This window comes from Lithobates pipiens, unplaced genomic scaffold (genome assembly GCF_037356315.1).
Source record: "Lithobates pipiens isolate NorthernLeopardFrog02 unplaced genomic scaffold, aLitPip1_a1.2 Scaffold_19, whole genome shotgun sequence".
Classification (NCBI taxonomy): domain Eukaryota; kingdom Metazoa; phylum Chordata; class Amphibia; order Anura; family Ranidae; genus Lithobates; species Lithobates pipiens.
This window is the reverse complement of record NW_027507764.1, coordinates 185123958-185138423: the sequence shown is the minus strand read 5'-3', so window position 1 is coordinate 185138423 and position 14466 is coordinate 185123958. Positions and strand designations below refer to the sequence as shown.

Genomic DNA, 14466 nt, shown 5'->3' with positions numbered 1-14466 from the left:
TTAGAAAAAATGGCTAGCGTGGCCTCACACTGATTGGCAGACATTTTTCTGTCCTCCAATCAGTGGAATGTATCGTAGCTCCACCCTAACCATACTGGACCATTTTCTATGGCCCCACATCTGAAGCAGGACCCTGAATGGTGCGGTATGGCTCAGTTGTATGGGCCGCTTTCATAATGGAAACACTCAAAATAGCGTACCGTACCAAACCAATCCGCTCAGTGGAAACGAGGCATTAGTGTACCTGCAACCCAACCCACAGAAATGGTATCTTATAAATTATGGCAATGCAGAATTTTTTAAAGCTACATTGCCTCCTCCCGAATCTCACACCTTAATACTTTTCTAAACAACCTATGAGAAGGCTCAAATCACTGCCATGTGAGAGCCTGGAAAGGCTGCCAATTTAAAAGGACTATATCATTGGACAGGGATGAGGTACCAGCATGTGGACTTAATTGTACACGCCTGCGACAGCCTCATAAACCTTTGGGTCACTGCCAAATTTCAGGCTGTTCATGGAAGTCCCAAAGTTTGCCTGCCCTTTTCTACCATCCACATATTCTTTTGGGTCATTGACCCTTCCCATCAAAGTGATGGTCTCTTAGAGAATCACAAACGTCTCTACTCTGGCTTCTTTTTTTCTATGTCAAAAAGGCTATTGCATTACAGTGTAAGAAGCCAAATCCTCCTAGATTAAGGGCTTGGATTGATTTAATTAAAGTGTTGCTAAACCCACAACAGTAAAATCAGTCTGTATATGCAATAAAGCAATTTTGTTGTATTCATTGTGGAACCTAAAGGGTTAATGCAGACAGCATTGTGTAAAAAAAACAGTTTGATTCTGTCTTCTCTTAACCTCCCCCTCTTCTACTGCTAATCTAACTCCTGATAGAACATGCTCAGTTTGGTGTATATAGCTAGAAAGTCTATTCTTTTCTTGGCATGTGCATGTGATCAGCACCGGCCAATCAGCACTGTCCAGATGGTCAGGGGTCCTGCAGCCTCATAGGACAGTCAGAGGAGAATGAAAACTCCTCCTACAAACAAGCTTGAACCGCTTGCCAACCGGCTCTTATACTTATACATCGGAAGAATGGCACGGCTGGGCAAAGTAACGTACCTGTATGTTACTTTGAATTTTCCGCGTACGCGAGCTCCGTAACCGTGCCCGGAAGAACGGAGAGATGCCGATTTAAAAACACAGCATCTCCCTGTTCTGCCTAGTGACAGGACACTGATCGTCTGCTCCCTGTTAATCGGGAGCAGCGATCAGTGTTGTGTCACTGCTAACCCATCCACCCACAGTTAGAATCACTCCCCAGGACACACTTAAAACCCTCCCCCTCCCCCTAGTGGTTAACTCCTTCATTGCCAGTGTCATTTTTACAGTAATCAATGCAATTTTATAGCATAGATTGCTGTATTAATGCCAATGGTCCCAAAAATGTGTCAAAATTGTCTTAATGTCGCAGACACGATAAAAATCGCTGATCACCGCCATTACTAGTAAAAAAAAAAGATGAATAAAAATGGCATAAATCTATCACCTATTTTGTAGACCAATCAATGTTTGATAATCGATTTTTTAAACCAAAAATATATAGAAGAATACGTATTGGCCTAAACTGTTGGGAAAAAAAAAAATTATATATTTTTTGGGGATATTTATCATAACATAAAGTAAAAAAAATGTGTTTTATTTTTTCAAAATGTACGCTCTTTTTTTGTTTATAGCGCAAAAAATAAAAGACGCAGAGGTGGTCAAATACCTCCAAAGGAAAGCTATATTTGTGGGGAAAAAAGGACGTCAATTTTGTTTGGGAGCCATGCCGCACGACCACGCAATTGTCAGTTAAAGCGGCACAGTACCGAATCGCAAAAAGTGCTCTGGTCTTTGGCCAGCAAAATGGTCTGGGGCTTAAGTGGTTAACCAGACACTGATAGGAGTCACAAGACTGCTATATACTGCTAATGGGAAAAGGTATTTAGTGGTTTATATTTACTAAAATAATTGCATTTCAATGTTCTGTATACTGTGGGAGATCAGATGTGAATGCAGGGTGTTGGTGACACTTTAATAAAGAGCTGCCAATGTATAAAATGACTTACCTTGCTCGGTGTTGTCCTAAACAATTTGAAAAGTTGTGGTCAGGATGGGTGAATGCTGTGTCGAGTGACATAGAGATCTGAGTATCATTATTCTTATTGGCATATTGGCAATGAATAAGGTATCCTATATCGTAAACATTCCAGTAGGCTATGGCAATTTTTAACCACTTACCACCCGCCATACAGCAATATGACGTTGGTAAAGTAGCAATATCCCAACAGGATATCATATGACGTTGCCAGGATATCAAGCCGCTGTGCGGCCCCAGGGGCGTGCAGCGTGGCGAACGTTGTTGCGGTGACGAGTAGAGGAGAGCCGAACTACTTCTCTCCTGACGGGGGGGGGGGGGGTCCTGTGCTGATTATCAGTGCAGCCCTCCCGGGGATGCCCACACTGGACCACCAGCACCACCAGGGATGCCACCACTAGTCACCACCAGGTATGTTACACATGGCCACCGGGGATGTCAATCAGAGCCCACAATGGATGCCAATCAGTGCCCACAAAGGGCATCACTGATTGGCAGGCATTATTGTTTGGCGCTGATTGGCAAACATCAGTACCATCCATTAATGTACATCAGTGCCACCTATCAGTACCCATCCATGCCAATCCGTGCCACCTATCAGTGCCCATCCATGCCACCTATCAGTGCTCATCCGTCATCCATGCCGCCTATCAGTGCCCATCTGTGACACCTATCAGTGCCACCTTTCAGTGCCCATCAGTGCCACCTATCAGTGCCCCAATCAGTGTTGCATATTAGTGCCCATCAGTGCCACCTCATCAGTGCCCATTAGTGCCACATTATCAGTGCCTGTCAGTGCAGCCCCACCAGTGCCCATCAGTGAAGGAGAAAACATACTTATTTACAAAGTTTTGTAACAGAAACAAAAAAAAACTTTGTATTTGTTTAGCAGAAAATAAAAATCCCAGAGGTGATCATATACCACCAAAAGAAAGCTCTATTTGTGAGAACTAAATGATAAAAATGTAATTTGGGTACAGTGTTGTATGACCGTGCAATTGTCAAAGTGTGACAGCGCTGAAAGCTGAAAATTGGTCTGGCAGGAAGGTGTGTAAGTGCCCTGTATTGAAGTGGTTAATGTTTATTTTATTTTTTTAGAGACCTCTTACCTGTCAAAGTCAAGAGATTTTTTGTTTTGTTTATTACTGCACAGCTACATAGGATTATGTGTGGATCCTATGCTTGTCCCCATGACTGGATTAATCCGTTGTATTTGTATTATTTGTCTATGAAAATTTGTGTAGTACATTTTTTTTTTTTTTTTGTTTTTTGTTTTTATGTTTGCTTTCTACAAGCATTAATAAAAATGAAGCCCCATGGGCGAAGCGAAACATGTCAAGGGTGTGGCCTGGATGGAGTCTAGGCTAAGGCTGCTTCCACTCTAGGTAGGGGGCAGTGTGGTGCGCAATTCAGTGCTACCCACAGCTTCCTTTTTTTTTTTTTGTACAATCTCTATTTGAAATGTACACAATTACACTTCATTCATGTCACTGTGAAGCAGCGCTGCTGAATAGTGGCATGCAGTTCTGTACAATGCGCTACGATAAAATGCAATATGTCTGTATTTTTATTGTGACGTGCTGCAGCACAGCTCCAGGCTGCATTGCAGTGTGAATGGGAAATTGTTTTCTGTGTGTCCTTGCCGTAACAAGCGTTTTACAATGCAGTAAAAGTCTGTCAACGCACAATACGTGAATTAGCCTTCATAGGCAATGGAAACTGTTGTTGAGTAGTTCAGAACTGCTTGAGTAACTGTAAGCTTGCTTTCTGCTATTTCCAACTGGCAACATTTTCAAAGCATGCATTAATCAATGACAAAACATGTTAACCTCTACATTTTACCCACCTTGTTCATACAGCAGCTTCATATTTGTGCCTTTGTGTACCACCAAGTTGTATAATAAAGAGATGACATTTTGAATTACATTTCCCAGCATGTTATCCTGATGTGTCTGTAATAAACAAAGCAGAGAAAGTGAGCATACAATGCACTTCAAGTGCATAAGCTTGTACATCCCTAATTACTGGCACATTTCTTGGAGGATTCAGTACATTACAAGTGGATGGTTCAGCTAGGAGGACATATATCCCAGCTGCCACATGTACTTGAAATCTGTCTTATATAAAACTTGTTTCAGGCATGTTAGCTCTTTGAGGAAGATTAATGACTCTTTTAGCACCTACCACTAGTGGGTCTAATTATTTCTGAAGCATATAAGGAGAGAGATTTATTTATAAACACTGACATGACAATATCCTTTATTCATGTTGGAGGACTACATAACAAATGGAACAAAAAGGTAATAAAGTTAATCTATATAAAAACAAAAGAGGATGCTGTTAAGAAATTCATGCTGGTGCCTTGATAAATGATAGATGGCAATGTCTGTGTAAAGTGCTTTCCCGTCTGTGTCATTAATTTGTCACTCAAGACGAATGCATTGTCTAAATCACAAAAAAAGTAGGCAACATAAATTGTACCTTGTAATTACGTTGTATTGGGGTAGACAAGCAAAAAATGTAAATAGCTGTAACATTTTTAAACAAGTGTTCTGTAACAAACTCACCATTTTCACTTAAAGTGGTTGTAAACCCACTTTTTGGACTTCTACCTATAGGTAAGCCTAGAATAAGGCTCACCTATAGGTGGTGGAAATATCTCCTAAATGTGCACAGTTTAGGAGATATTTCACTTGTAGTCTGCCGAAAATTCCTATGGCACATGCGCGGGGAAGAAACAAAACAAAGTGCCATTTCTTCCCTAGCCTGTGCCGTTAGTCGCAGCTCCTGTGCGCATGCACGGGAGTGACGTCACGCGGCTCTGGCGAATCACAGAGCCGGAAGCAACAGGGCCAGAAGATGGAAGCTGCCCACACAGGGGACATCGCTGGATTCCTTTTCAGGTAAGTGGCACATAATGGGCTAGTATGCAATGCATACTAGCGCATTATGCTTTTCATTTGCAGGCTGCAGCAGTGAGCAAAAGAGGAAGTAAAACCCATCAGGGTTTACTTCCTCTTTAATTCAACTGGCATGGTTTGGCCTAAGCATATATTTTTTTCCCAAATTAACTCAATAAAAGTTAATGAAATAACAGAAAATATGAGAACAATTAGATAACAATTTAATGTCCTGCTACCCAACTAAAACAGGGGATCTTTATGTGGGATTGTTCTTAAAAAATAAGTTTGGTCTTTTTTTTGCACATTTATACTTACCTAGGTGGATGCAGCATCAGTCGGATACTGCATCTGTCCCCCATCATCTCTAACACAGAGAACTGAGCATTCAAAAGCTGCTGATCGCTAGGTTCTCACAGCCCCTGAACAGAGAGCTGGTGACTGTCAGTCACCAGCTCTATGCTCAGACCCATCCTCGCTCACTAGAGTGCTGGGCTGTAGTGGGGGTGAAAGCGGCCGGGTTACAGGTCCAGGCATGTGGGCAGATACCGACTTCATTGTCACAATCCTGGCCGAGCCTGGATGGGCAGAGTGACTTCAGCTGACAGTGGGCTACAGCCTGCTGTCTGTTGAAAATAGGTCATTGGAGTGCAGAACGTAATGCACTCCTGTGATCCATAGGAGAGGTACAGCCAAATGAGCTTGGGATTTTCTTCACCTTTAAAGAACTGAACCCACCAATCTAACTTTCCCAGAACAGTTACATTCAAGGCATGCCCTGAACGATAACTGTCACAGTCCATTCACACAGTGCAAAGACATGTGTCTCCCACGCAGAGCTGTCTTTTAACGGCGCAGGGATGCACAGGTGTTACATGAATCTCTGTTCCAGCATCCCATATATTTCTATTGGGACACATGTCTGAACTCACACAGCCAGTGTGTCCCAACATATCATGTAAGTGCGGGTCCCCAAATGCATACAGAATATGTTCGGGGACCTACACAGGCATGTCATATTAGGACACAGCGGCTGTGTCCATGTAGTTGCATATTTTAATAGAAATATATGGGACACTGACACGGAAATGCACGCAACGCCTATGCATCTTCCTGACAATAAAATATGGCTGTCAGAAACCAAGAACCAGACCGAGACAGAAGTACAGTTAAATCACACTTGTTTAATAATAATAAAAAAAAGTGAACAGAGTAAACATAGTCAAAACACAGCCAGAGTTCAGGAACTAGAATGGATAGTCTGACAAGACAAAACATCAGGGAGCCAGAGATCAGCGTAGTAGAACAGCAAGCAGATCTGGAGCCAGAATAAATGTCAACCAAGCAAGTCTTTAACAGGAACACAGGAGAGCGTTCCTAGAGATGTGACCAAGGTGAAGGCAGAGATCATCTGGGCTGGATGGCTTAAATAAGCAGGACTGACCAGCAGGATATCAACAGGTAAGTCAATGTAGAGAGATAGGAGCTGACAATTACCTGACAGCTGAGTGGCCAGCTCAGAGAAGGAAGGGCTGAGTCCAGCCCTGACAGTACCCCCTCCTCAACGACCCCTCCCCCTTGGAGGACCACCAGGCTCCAGGGGAAAATGTCTATGGAAATTATGAAGGAGGACACCAAAGATGAGACCCAAGAGCGTTCCTCTGGACCATACCCTCTCCAATGCACCAGGTACTGTATGCACCCACGGAACCTACAGGAGTCAAGAATGGACTGTACTTCATACTCCTCATGGTTCTCAACCTGTAAAGGGTGAGGACGTGGCACTGAGGTGGTAAAGACATGAAATACATTTGAGCTATGCATACATGAATGAAGGTCTAACACGTAAGCCACTGGGTTAATCCTGCGGAGAATACGGAAAGGCCCAATAAACTGGGGTGCGAAATTCACAGAGAGAACATTTAGTCGGAGGTTGCGAGATGACAGCCAGACCCTGTTCTCAGCCTGGTAGGAAGGCGCGGGCAGGAGTCTGAGGTCAGCGTGGGGTCTGTACCTATCATTATGTCGCAAAGCCTCCTGGACTTGTGCCCTAGTGGAACGAAAACCACGGAGATGCTCCTCTAACGCAGAAATACTCTGCAGAACAAATGAGTCAGGCAACATGAAAGTTTGGAATCCCTAGTTCGCCATAAACGGGGACAATAGGGAAGCAGAATTAAAGGTACTATTGTGAGCAAACTCCGCCCATGGTAAGAGGTCTGACCAGCTGTTATGATGGTCAAAAATAGAACAACGTAGGAACTGCTCCATGGATTGATTGCTTCGTTCTGCAGCCCCATTAGAGTGTGGGTGACACGCAAAGGAGAAAGCAAGCTGAATTCCCAACTGTGCACAAAAGGCTCGCCAGAACCGGGACACAAACTGACTACCCCTGTCTAAGACGATCACCTTGGGTAGCCCATGTAAGCTAAAGATCTCCCATACAATGAGACATTTTCAATAACCAGTCAACCACCATAAGGATAACTGTGTTGCCCTGGGAGTTGAGTAATGAAATCCATAGAAAGGTGAGTCCAGGGCCGCTCTCCATTGGTTATGGGGTGTAGCAGGCCCACTGGAAGTGTCGTGGAGTCTTACTCTGAACACACACGGAACAGACAGCTACGAAGGTGGTTACATCAGCACGTAGACTAGGCCACCAGAATTGTTGGGAAATGGTCCAAAAGAGCCGATTCCTCCCAGGTGGCAGGAGCCTTGAGAGAATGGTAAGTCTGGAGCACGGTAGTAAGGGGACTCTGGGACAAAGCAGCGGTCACAAGGTTTCTCAGGAGGAGCATGGACCTGAGCGGCTAGAATTTTGTCACCAAAAGCAGAAGTGAGACTGGTGTGAAGTCTTGGAAGTGGAGAAAAATGGTCATGACAAAGCGTCAGCCCTTACATTCTTAGTACCGGGTAAGAATGAGACAATGTAATTGAAACTAGACAAGAAAAGAGCCAATCACGCCCTTCTAGGAGAGAGGTGTTAAGCCTCAGACGAGAATGTGAGATTCTTATGGTCAGTAAGAATGAGAGCCGGCACAGTGGTACCTTCAAGGAGATGTCTCCATTCTTTCAGGGCTAAAATTACCACAAACGGCTCTCTGTCCCCAATCTCATAATTGCACTCCGCAGGTGACAATTTCTTGGAAAAGTAGCTACAAGGATACATAGTGCTCTCAGAGGTAGGACATTGAGACAGAAGGGTTGGGAACAGAGGGGCGCCAGACTGAGTGCAGTATAAATCATATATTTAATAAAAACAAGTAGTACCTCACAGGTTAAATTAGATGAGTTCAGTATGTGGTGAAAATCGCCAGTCCTGGAGTCTCATAAAAGTCTTCCCTTTGCAGCCTGGGGCACTGGTGTGATCTTACAGGGATCCAGAGAATGCTGGGAACCAGGAGGCAGGAAACAAGAAGCAGCGGATTGCCTGCTTTGATTGGCTGGCAAACCTGGCAGTCTTATATCTTTAAGCCTGCCAGGTTTGCCAGCCAATCATGGTCTGATGAAGAAGCTGTAGCTTCGAAATGCATTACCATTCCTTGCCACTGTGAATAATCACATTTCCTGTTCCTGTGAAGTCACGACCAGCTGCTTCTTATATCCTACAAGTGTTCTACAGCTTAGTTTTCCTACATGTTCTGCAACAACGTCTGTGACAAAGACTTTGTTCCTGAGTAAGCACCTTGTTGGCTGCTAGGCCTTGTGAGAGAGGGACTGTCCAACCTGAGTGTTCATCCAGCTGCGAATGGCTATTCTCTGGATGCAGTCAAAGTATGCAAGTTCTTTAGTGTTTTTTGGACTTTGACATTGAGAGTACCTGAACTTCCTTTTCCAACCCTCTGATCCCAAGTTGAAAGACTGTTCAATGGTTTGAATTTTGCAAATAAAATACATTCAAGTGGATCTATTGTCAGTCTCAAGTTACTGGGCCATCTATAACGGGACATCCCCTAGACGTGCCACAAGGAGAACGGAAGGTAACAGTAAGCCCAAAAATAACCAGCAGCTCCTTCGGGGGTTAGTGCTACATATCACATAACCTACTTTGCTTCTGTCCGTAGGAAACACCTGGGGCAGCAGCTCAAAGTATATCTCAACCTGGTTGAGAAACCCTCTGCATTGAACTGCATCACCCCCAAACCAATGGGGAAGCGGAGTAAAACCAGACATACCTCTTATAGAGGTAATACTCAAGGCGGGTGCCTGCACAGATACTGGGGCAACAGCAGGGTCAGCCTGTTCTACCGGAGCGGCCAAGGTGGGAGATTCCAGGTGAGCCATGTGACTCTGGAGAATCCGTAATGCCATTACAAACTGATCCATGCGGTGATCCTGGTCACCCAATCTGGAAAAAATATTACCAACAAGTGGAGTAACTGCATCTTCTGAATTCATGGCCTTCGCCTACTGTCAAAACCATGAACCAGACCAAGAAAGAAGTACAATTAAATCACACTTGTTTAATAATAATAAAAAAAGGTGAACAGAGTAAACATATTCAAAACATAGCCAGAGTTCAGGAACTGGAATGGATAGTCTGACAAGCCAAAAGGTCAGGGAGCCAGGGATCAGTGTAGTAGAACAGCAAGTAGGATCTGGAGCCAGAAGGAATGTCAACCAAGCAAGTCTTTAACAGGAACACAGGATAGCATATCTAGAGATATAACCAAGGCGAAGGCAGACATCATCTGGGCTGGACGGCTTAAGTAAGCATGGCAGGACTGACAAGCAGGATATCAACAGGTGAGTCACTGTGGAGAGATAGGAGCTGGAATTTAGCCAACAGCTGAGCGGCCAGCTCAGAGAAGGTAGGGCTGAATCCAGCCCTGACAACGGCCCTGCATGGGAGACACGTGTCTGCGTTCCTGGTGTCATAGTTGATCACACATGCAGAACCATGGAAACTGCAAATAAAACAGAGGCCAAGATGGCTGCTTCCTTGGCTGGAAAGGATATGAGGGTTTAGTTTCGCTTTCTAGTCTAAAGCCAATTGTGACTGTATTGTAATAGGATCGTCCAACTATTATTATTTATCATAAAGCTAATTACACATGACTATTGAAGGCTAGGATGTAGAAAAAAACATGCATCTGTAGATCCCACATGACATTTTCAGATGGACCACAACCCTAATGACAATCCAATATTAAACCAGATTGAAATTAAAACCCCAATCCTGTGCTTTACCATCTCCCTAGTCATTTTGTTAGGAAAGCTATTAAGCAGAATAAGGGGTTGCCGACTTTAACCAACGATGCAGCCTCTAGTAAATGATGTTGAAAATTTTCATTCAGCTCAACATACTTTTAATGCAGAGGTTGAAGGAGTGGGGGTTCAGCCTGTCAGTGCTCAGACCATACACCGCACACTGCATCAAATTGGTCTGCATGGCTATCATCTCAGAAGGAAGCCTCTTCTAAAGATGATGTTTAAGAAAGCCTGCAAACAGTTTGCTGAAGACAAGCAGACTAAGGACATGGATTACTGGAACCATGTCCTGTGGTCTGATGAGACCAAGATAAACTTATTTGGTTCAAATGGTGTCAAGCGTGTGTGGTGGCAACCAGGTGAGGAGTACAAAGACAAGTCTGTCTTTCCTACAGTCAAGCATGGTGGTGGGAGCATCATGGTCTGGGGCTGGATGAGTGCTGCCAGCACTGGAGAGCTACAGTTTATTGAGAGAACCATGACTGCCAACATGTACTGTGACATACTGAAGCAGAGCATGATCCCCTCCCTTCAGAGACTGAGCCGCAGGGCAGTATTCCAACATGATAACGACCCCAAAACACACCTCCATGATGACCACTGCCTTGCTAAAGAAGCTGAGGGTAAAGGTGATGAACTGGCCAAGCATGTCTCCAGACCTAAATCCCATTGAGCATCTGTGAGCCATGCTCAAATGAAAGGTGGAGGAGTGCAAGGTCTCTAATATCCTCCAGCTCCGTGATATCATCATGGAGGAATGGAAGAGGACTCCAGTGGCAACCTGTGAAGCTCTAGGTTAAGGCAATGCCTGGGGTTAAGGCAGTGCTGGAAAAGAATGGTGGCCACACAAAATATTGACACTTTGGGCCCAATTTTGACAATTTCACTAAGGGGTTGTGGGAGATTAGCTCGTGGGGATCACCTTTTCTCGAAATGAAGGCCAGCGTGCAGGTTTCTTAAAAATCTGGCGGGTTGCCAGCTTTATTTACAAGTGGTTTGCAAAGTCATACAAATTAAACATTTTACAATAGTAAAGTAAATCCTTGCCGTCTGGCGCTAAACTTAACAGCAGACTGCTATACGTTGTGGGGCTGGTCCCCGTCACCCACAAAACATGAGGTAAAGCAAACCTTCTTTTTCTTTTTTTTTTTCCCAATCCAAACAAACAGTGCTCCTTTCTCTCAGATTCCCTTCTGAGTCTCTGGCCAGAGCCCTGTTGTGCTGTCTTCCTGGTCATTTAAAGTCCACCTGAGCTTAGACTCAAGTGGACCACAACACCCGGACCGGCATCAAGCCTGCCACAGAGGCTGGAAAAACCCAGGTCAGATTCTGGTTCAGTCTCTTACAATAGAACAAATCCGAGTTGAAATATACTGATTATCGATGACCTCACCTCACAAATCGTCACAGGGTGTACTCACTTTTGTTGCCAGCGGTTTAGAATGTGTGTTGAATTATTTTGAGGGGACAGCAAATTTACACAGTTAGTTATACAAGCTGTACACTCACTACTTTACATTGTAGCAAAGTGTCATTTCTTCAGTGTTGTCACATGAAAATATATAATAAAATATTTACAAAAATGTGAGAGGTGTACTCACTTCTGTGAGATACTGCAAATACACAATTGAGTACAGCAAATCCTAATTCAGGAGATTTCTCATCAATCAAGATGTCACAAAGTGAAAATAGAAATAGTTTCCTATGTTCAGACATTGAAATCTGTCACTAAAAAGGTTGTTCATTTTGAACTAATCTCTGTGCTAGGCTACTGAACAATCGTACAATCATGTGGCAAACCCTAAATCGCAAATATGGCTAGATTTAAAAAAAAAAAATATATATATTTATAAGTAGCTAAATAAAATGAGATTATCATCAAAACAATGCTTAGGCCTTATGCTAGAAACCAAACAGTTGTGCATGTTGCACACAAATCTTCACGATAGATAGCTGTACAGATTCACCTTAGGTCATATATTTTGCTAATCAGATCTTAATATTAAATATATGCAATACATCCTTGTGATAAAACACTTGACTAGAAGAGGACCTGTAGGGTAGTTTAGGTGTTGTGCTTTGTGCTACTGCAGCTACATGTTTACACAAATGGTTAATCGTAGTTTAAGATTTAGAGGTAGCTAAAGGTGCTGTATTCTCAAACACTGTAAACTGTAAAATCTGAACAACTGCTCACAAACAACCTATGTCCTGACCTAATACCACACCAAACATGTGCCCCTGTGGATCATAAATAGCCAAATAACACTTCAGGATCTTAAGTGCAGGGCCCAAATGATTCTGATGCAATTGTGCAGCAATCTTCCACTTTCACATATATTTGCAAATGTATACAACTAAATCCTCTGTTTTTAACCAGAGCAGTTAAAAAAGGTTTAGTTACGTTTTTCGATGGCTAGTTTGAAAGTTTTATATTGTTGTGCATAATGCCCTGCCCATGTGTATCTTGGTGCAGTTACACACACTGAAAGTTATCAGATTCCTTGCAAAGGTAACATCTCGACCTGGCGTGTTTCTTTGCCTTTAAATTGTTACTAAATCCAGGATCCTGCATTCACTATAACTGGTCTCCCACAGTACACAAAACATGAAAATGCAATTATTTTAGTAATTATAAACTGCTAAATACATTTTCTCATCTGCAGTATATATTAGTCTTATGACATCTATCAGCGTCTGGTTAAAGTTTGTAGGGGGGAGTTTTCTTTCCGCTCTGAATGTCCTATGAGGCTGCAGGACCCCTGGCCCTCTGTCTGGACAGTTCTGAGTGGCCCTGTGCTGATCACATGCACCTTCCCAAAAAAAAGAAGCCGTGCAAGCCAGTCAAGTTCCTCCACCCAAACTCGCTCATCCATGTCTTTTTGGACCTTGCTTTGTGCACTGGTCCAAATCCATTTGGTGGAGGGGGATCATGGTGTGGGGTTGTTTTTCAGGGGTTGGCCCCTTAGTTCCAGTGAAGGGAACCCTTAAGGCATCAGCATACCAAGATATTTTTGACAATTTCATTCTCCCAACTTTGTGAGACACATTGAGTTTGGCCTCTTCCTGTTCCAACATGACTGTGCACCAGTGTAAAAGCAAGGTCCATAAAGACATGGATAAGCGAGTTTGGGGTGGAGGAACTTGACTGGCCTGCACAGAGTCCTGACCTCAACCCGTAAACCAAGCTTTCTCTGCATCACTGCCTGACCTCACAAATGTGCTTCTGGAAGAATGGTAAAACATTCCCATAGACACACTCCTAAACCTTGTGGACAGCTGCCCAGAAGAGCTGAAGCTTTTATAGCTGCAAAGGGTGGGCCAACTTAATATTGAACCCTACGGACTAAGACTGAGATGCCATTAAAGTTCATGTGCGTGTAAAGACAGGCGTTCCAGTACTTTTGGTAATATGATGTAGATGTATAATTACCAACTCTGTTTTAACCTGAGTATTGGAAACAGTTTAGTTATTTTTTTGATAGCTAGATTGAACGTGTGCCAATGACCTTTTGTATTGTGCAGTAGTAACACATACAACACAATGTAGTTCATTTAGAATAGCACATCAAATCATGAAGTTGTTGAAACACAAAGAACTTGCCTTTTAGTGCACCACAACATCTGTATGTTGTGGTGTGCTGCACTGTAAAAAAGGTTTGTCTTTTCTTTAAAATGTGAGCTGAAGTGTGTTAGCAGCCCCTTTAAAATCAATTGCCTGCTTTTAACACAATATACACATTAACACATGTGCAGTAACATACTGCAAATGTCTGAGTGGTCTATTAAATTATACAAGCTCCAAGCATTTAAATATCCACTGGACCTGTTGAAAAACTTCTGGGTATTTAGTATATTCTCTGCAGATTATATAAACATAAATCAGCATAGGATGTATTTCTTAGAAAATGATTGTTGTAAGTACAAGTCATAAAAATAATTATTTTAGGATCTATATGTAATGTACAGACGGAGCGGTGACAAAAAAAATACCTATGTAACTGTACAAGTTTTCTTAGGCATAAGCAGAATTTGGAGGGGCAAGTCATTCCCTGGCTTCTTATATGCCTTGGTTACTCCAACAGGGAAAACTTCCTCCATAATTCCTGTCCACTTGGCAATTATGCATGCTCCTGCTCATTTTTGCATGCTCCAACCCATCTGTTACATTCTGCATAATATAGAATGAAAGATTTAACACAGAAGGTGCAACC

The 14466-nt window shown here is 43.0% G+C and overlaps 1 protein-coding gene across 2 annotated transcripts in view; it reads right to left on the bottom strand.

The window, feature by feature from the left end:
- The window catches only part of ULK4 (unc-51 like kinase 4), a 951013-nt gene that overhangs the window by 283301 nt on the left and 653246 nt on the right, over positions 1-14466 (bottom strand). For both annotated transcript variants that reach the window (XM_077491567.1, XM_077491568.1), the window contains exon 32: positions 3988-4093. In XM_077491567.1, coding sequence (XP_077347693.1) covers positions 3988-4093 — 106 coding nt within the window. The remainder of the gene's footprint in view (positions 1-3987; positions 4094-14466) is intronic.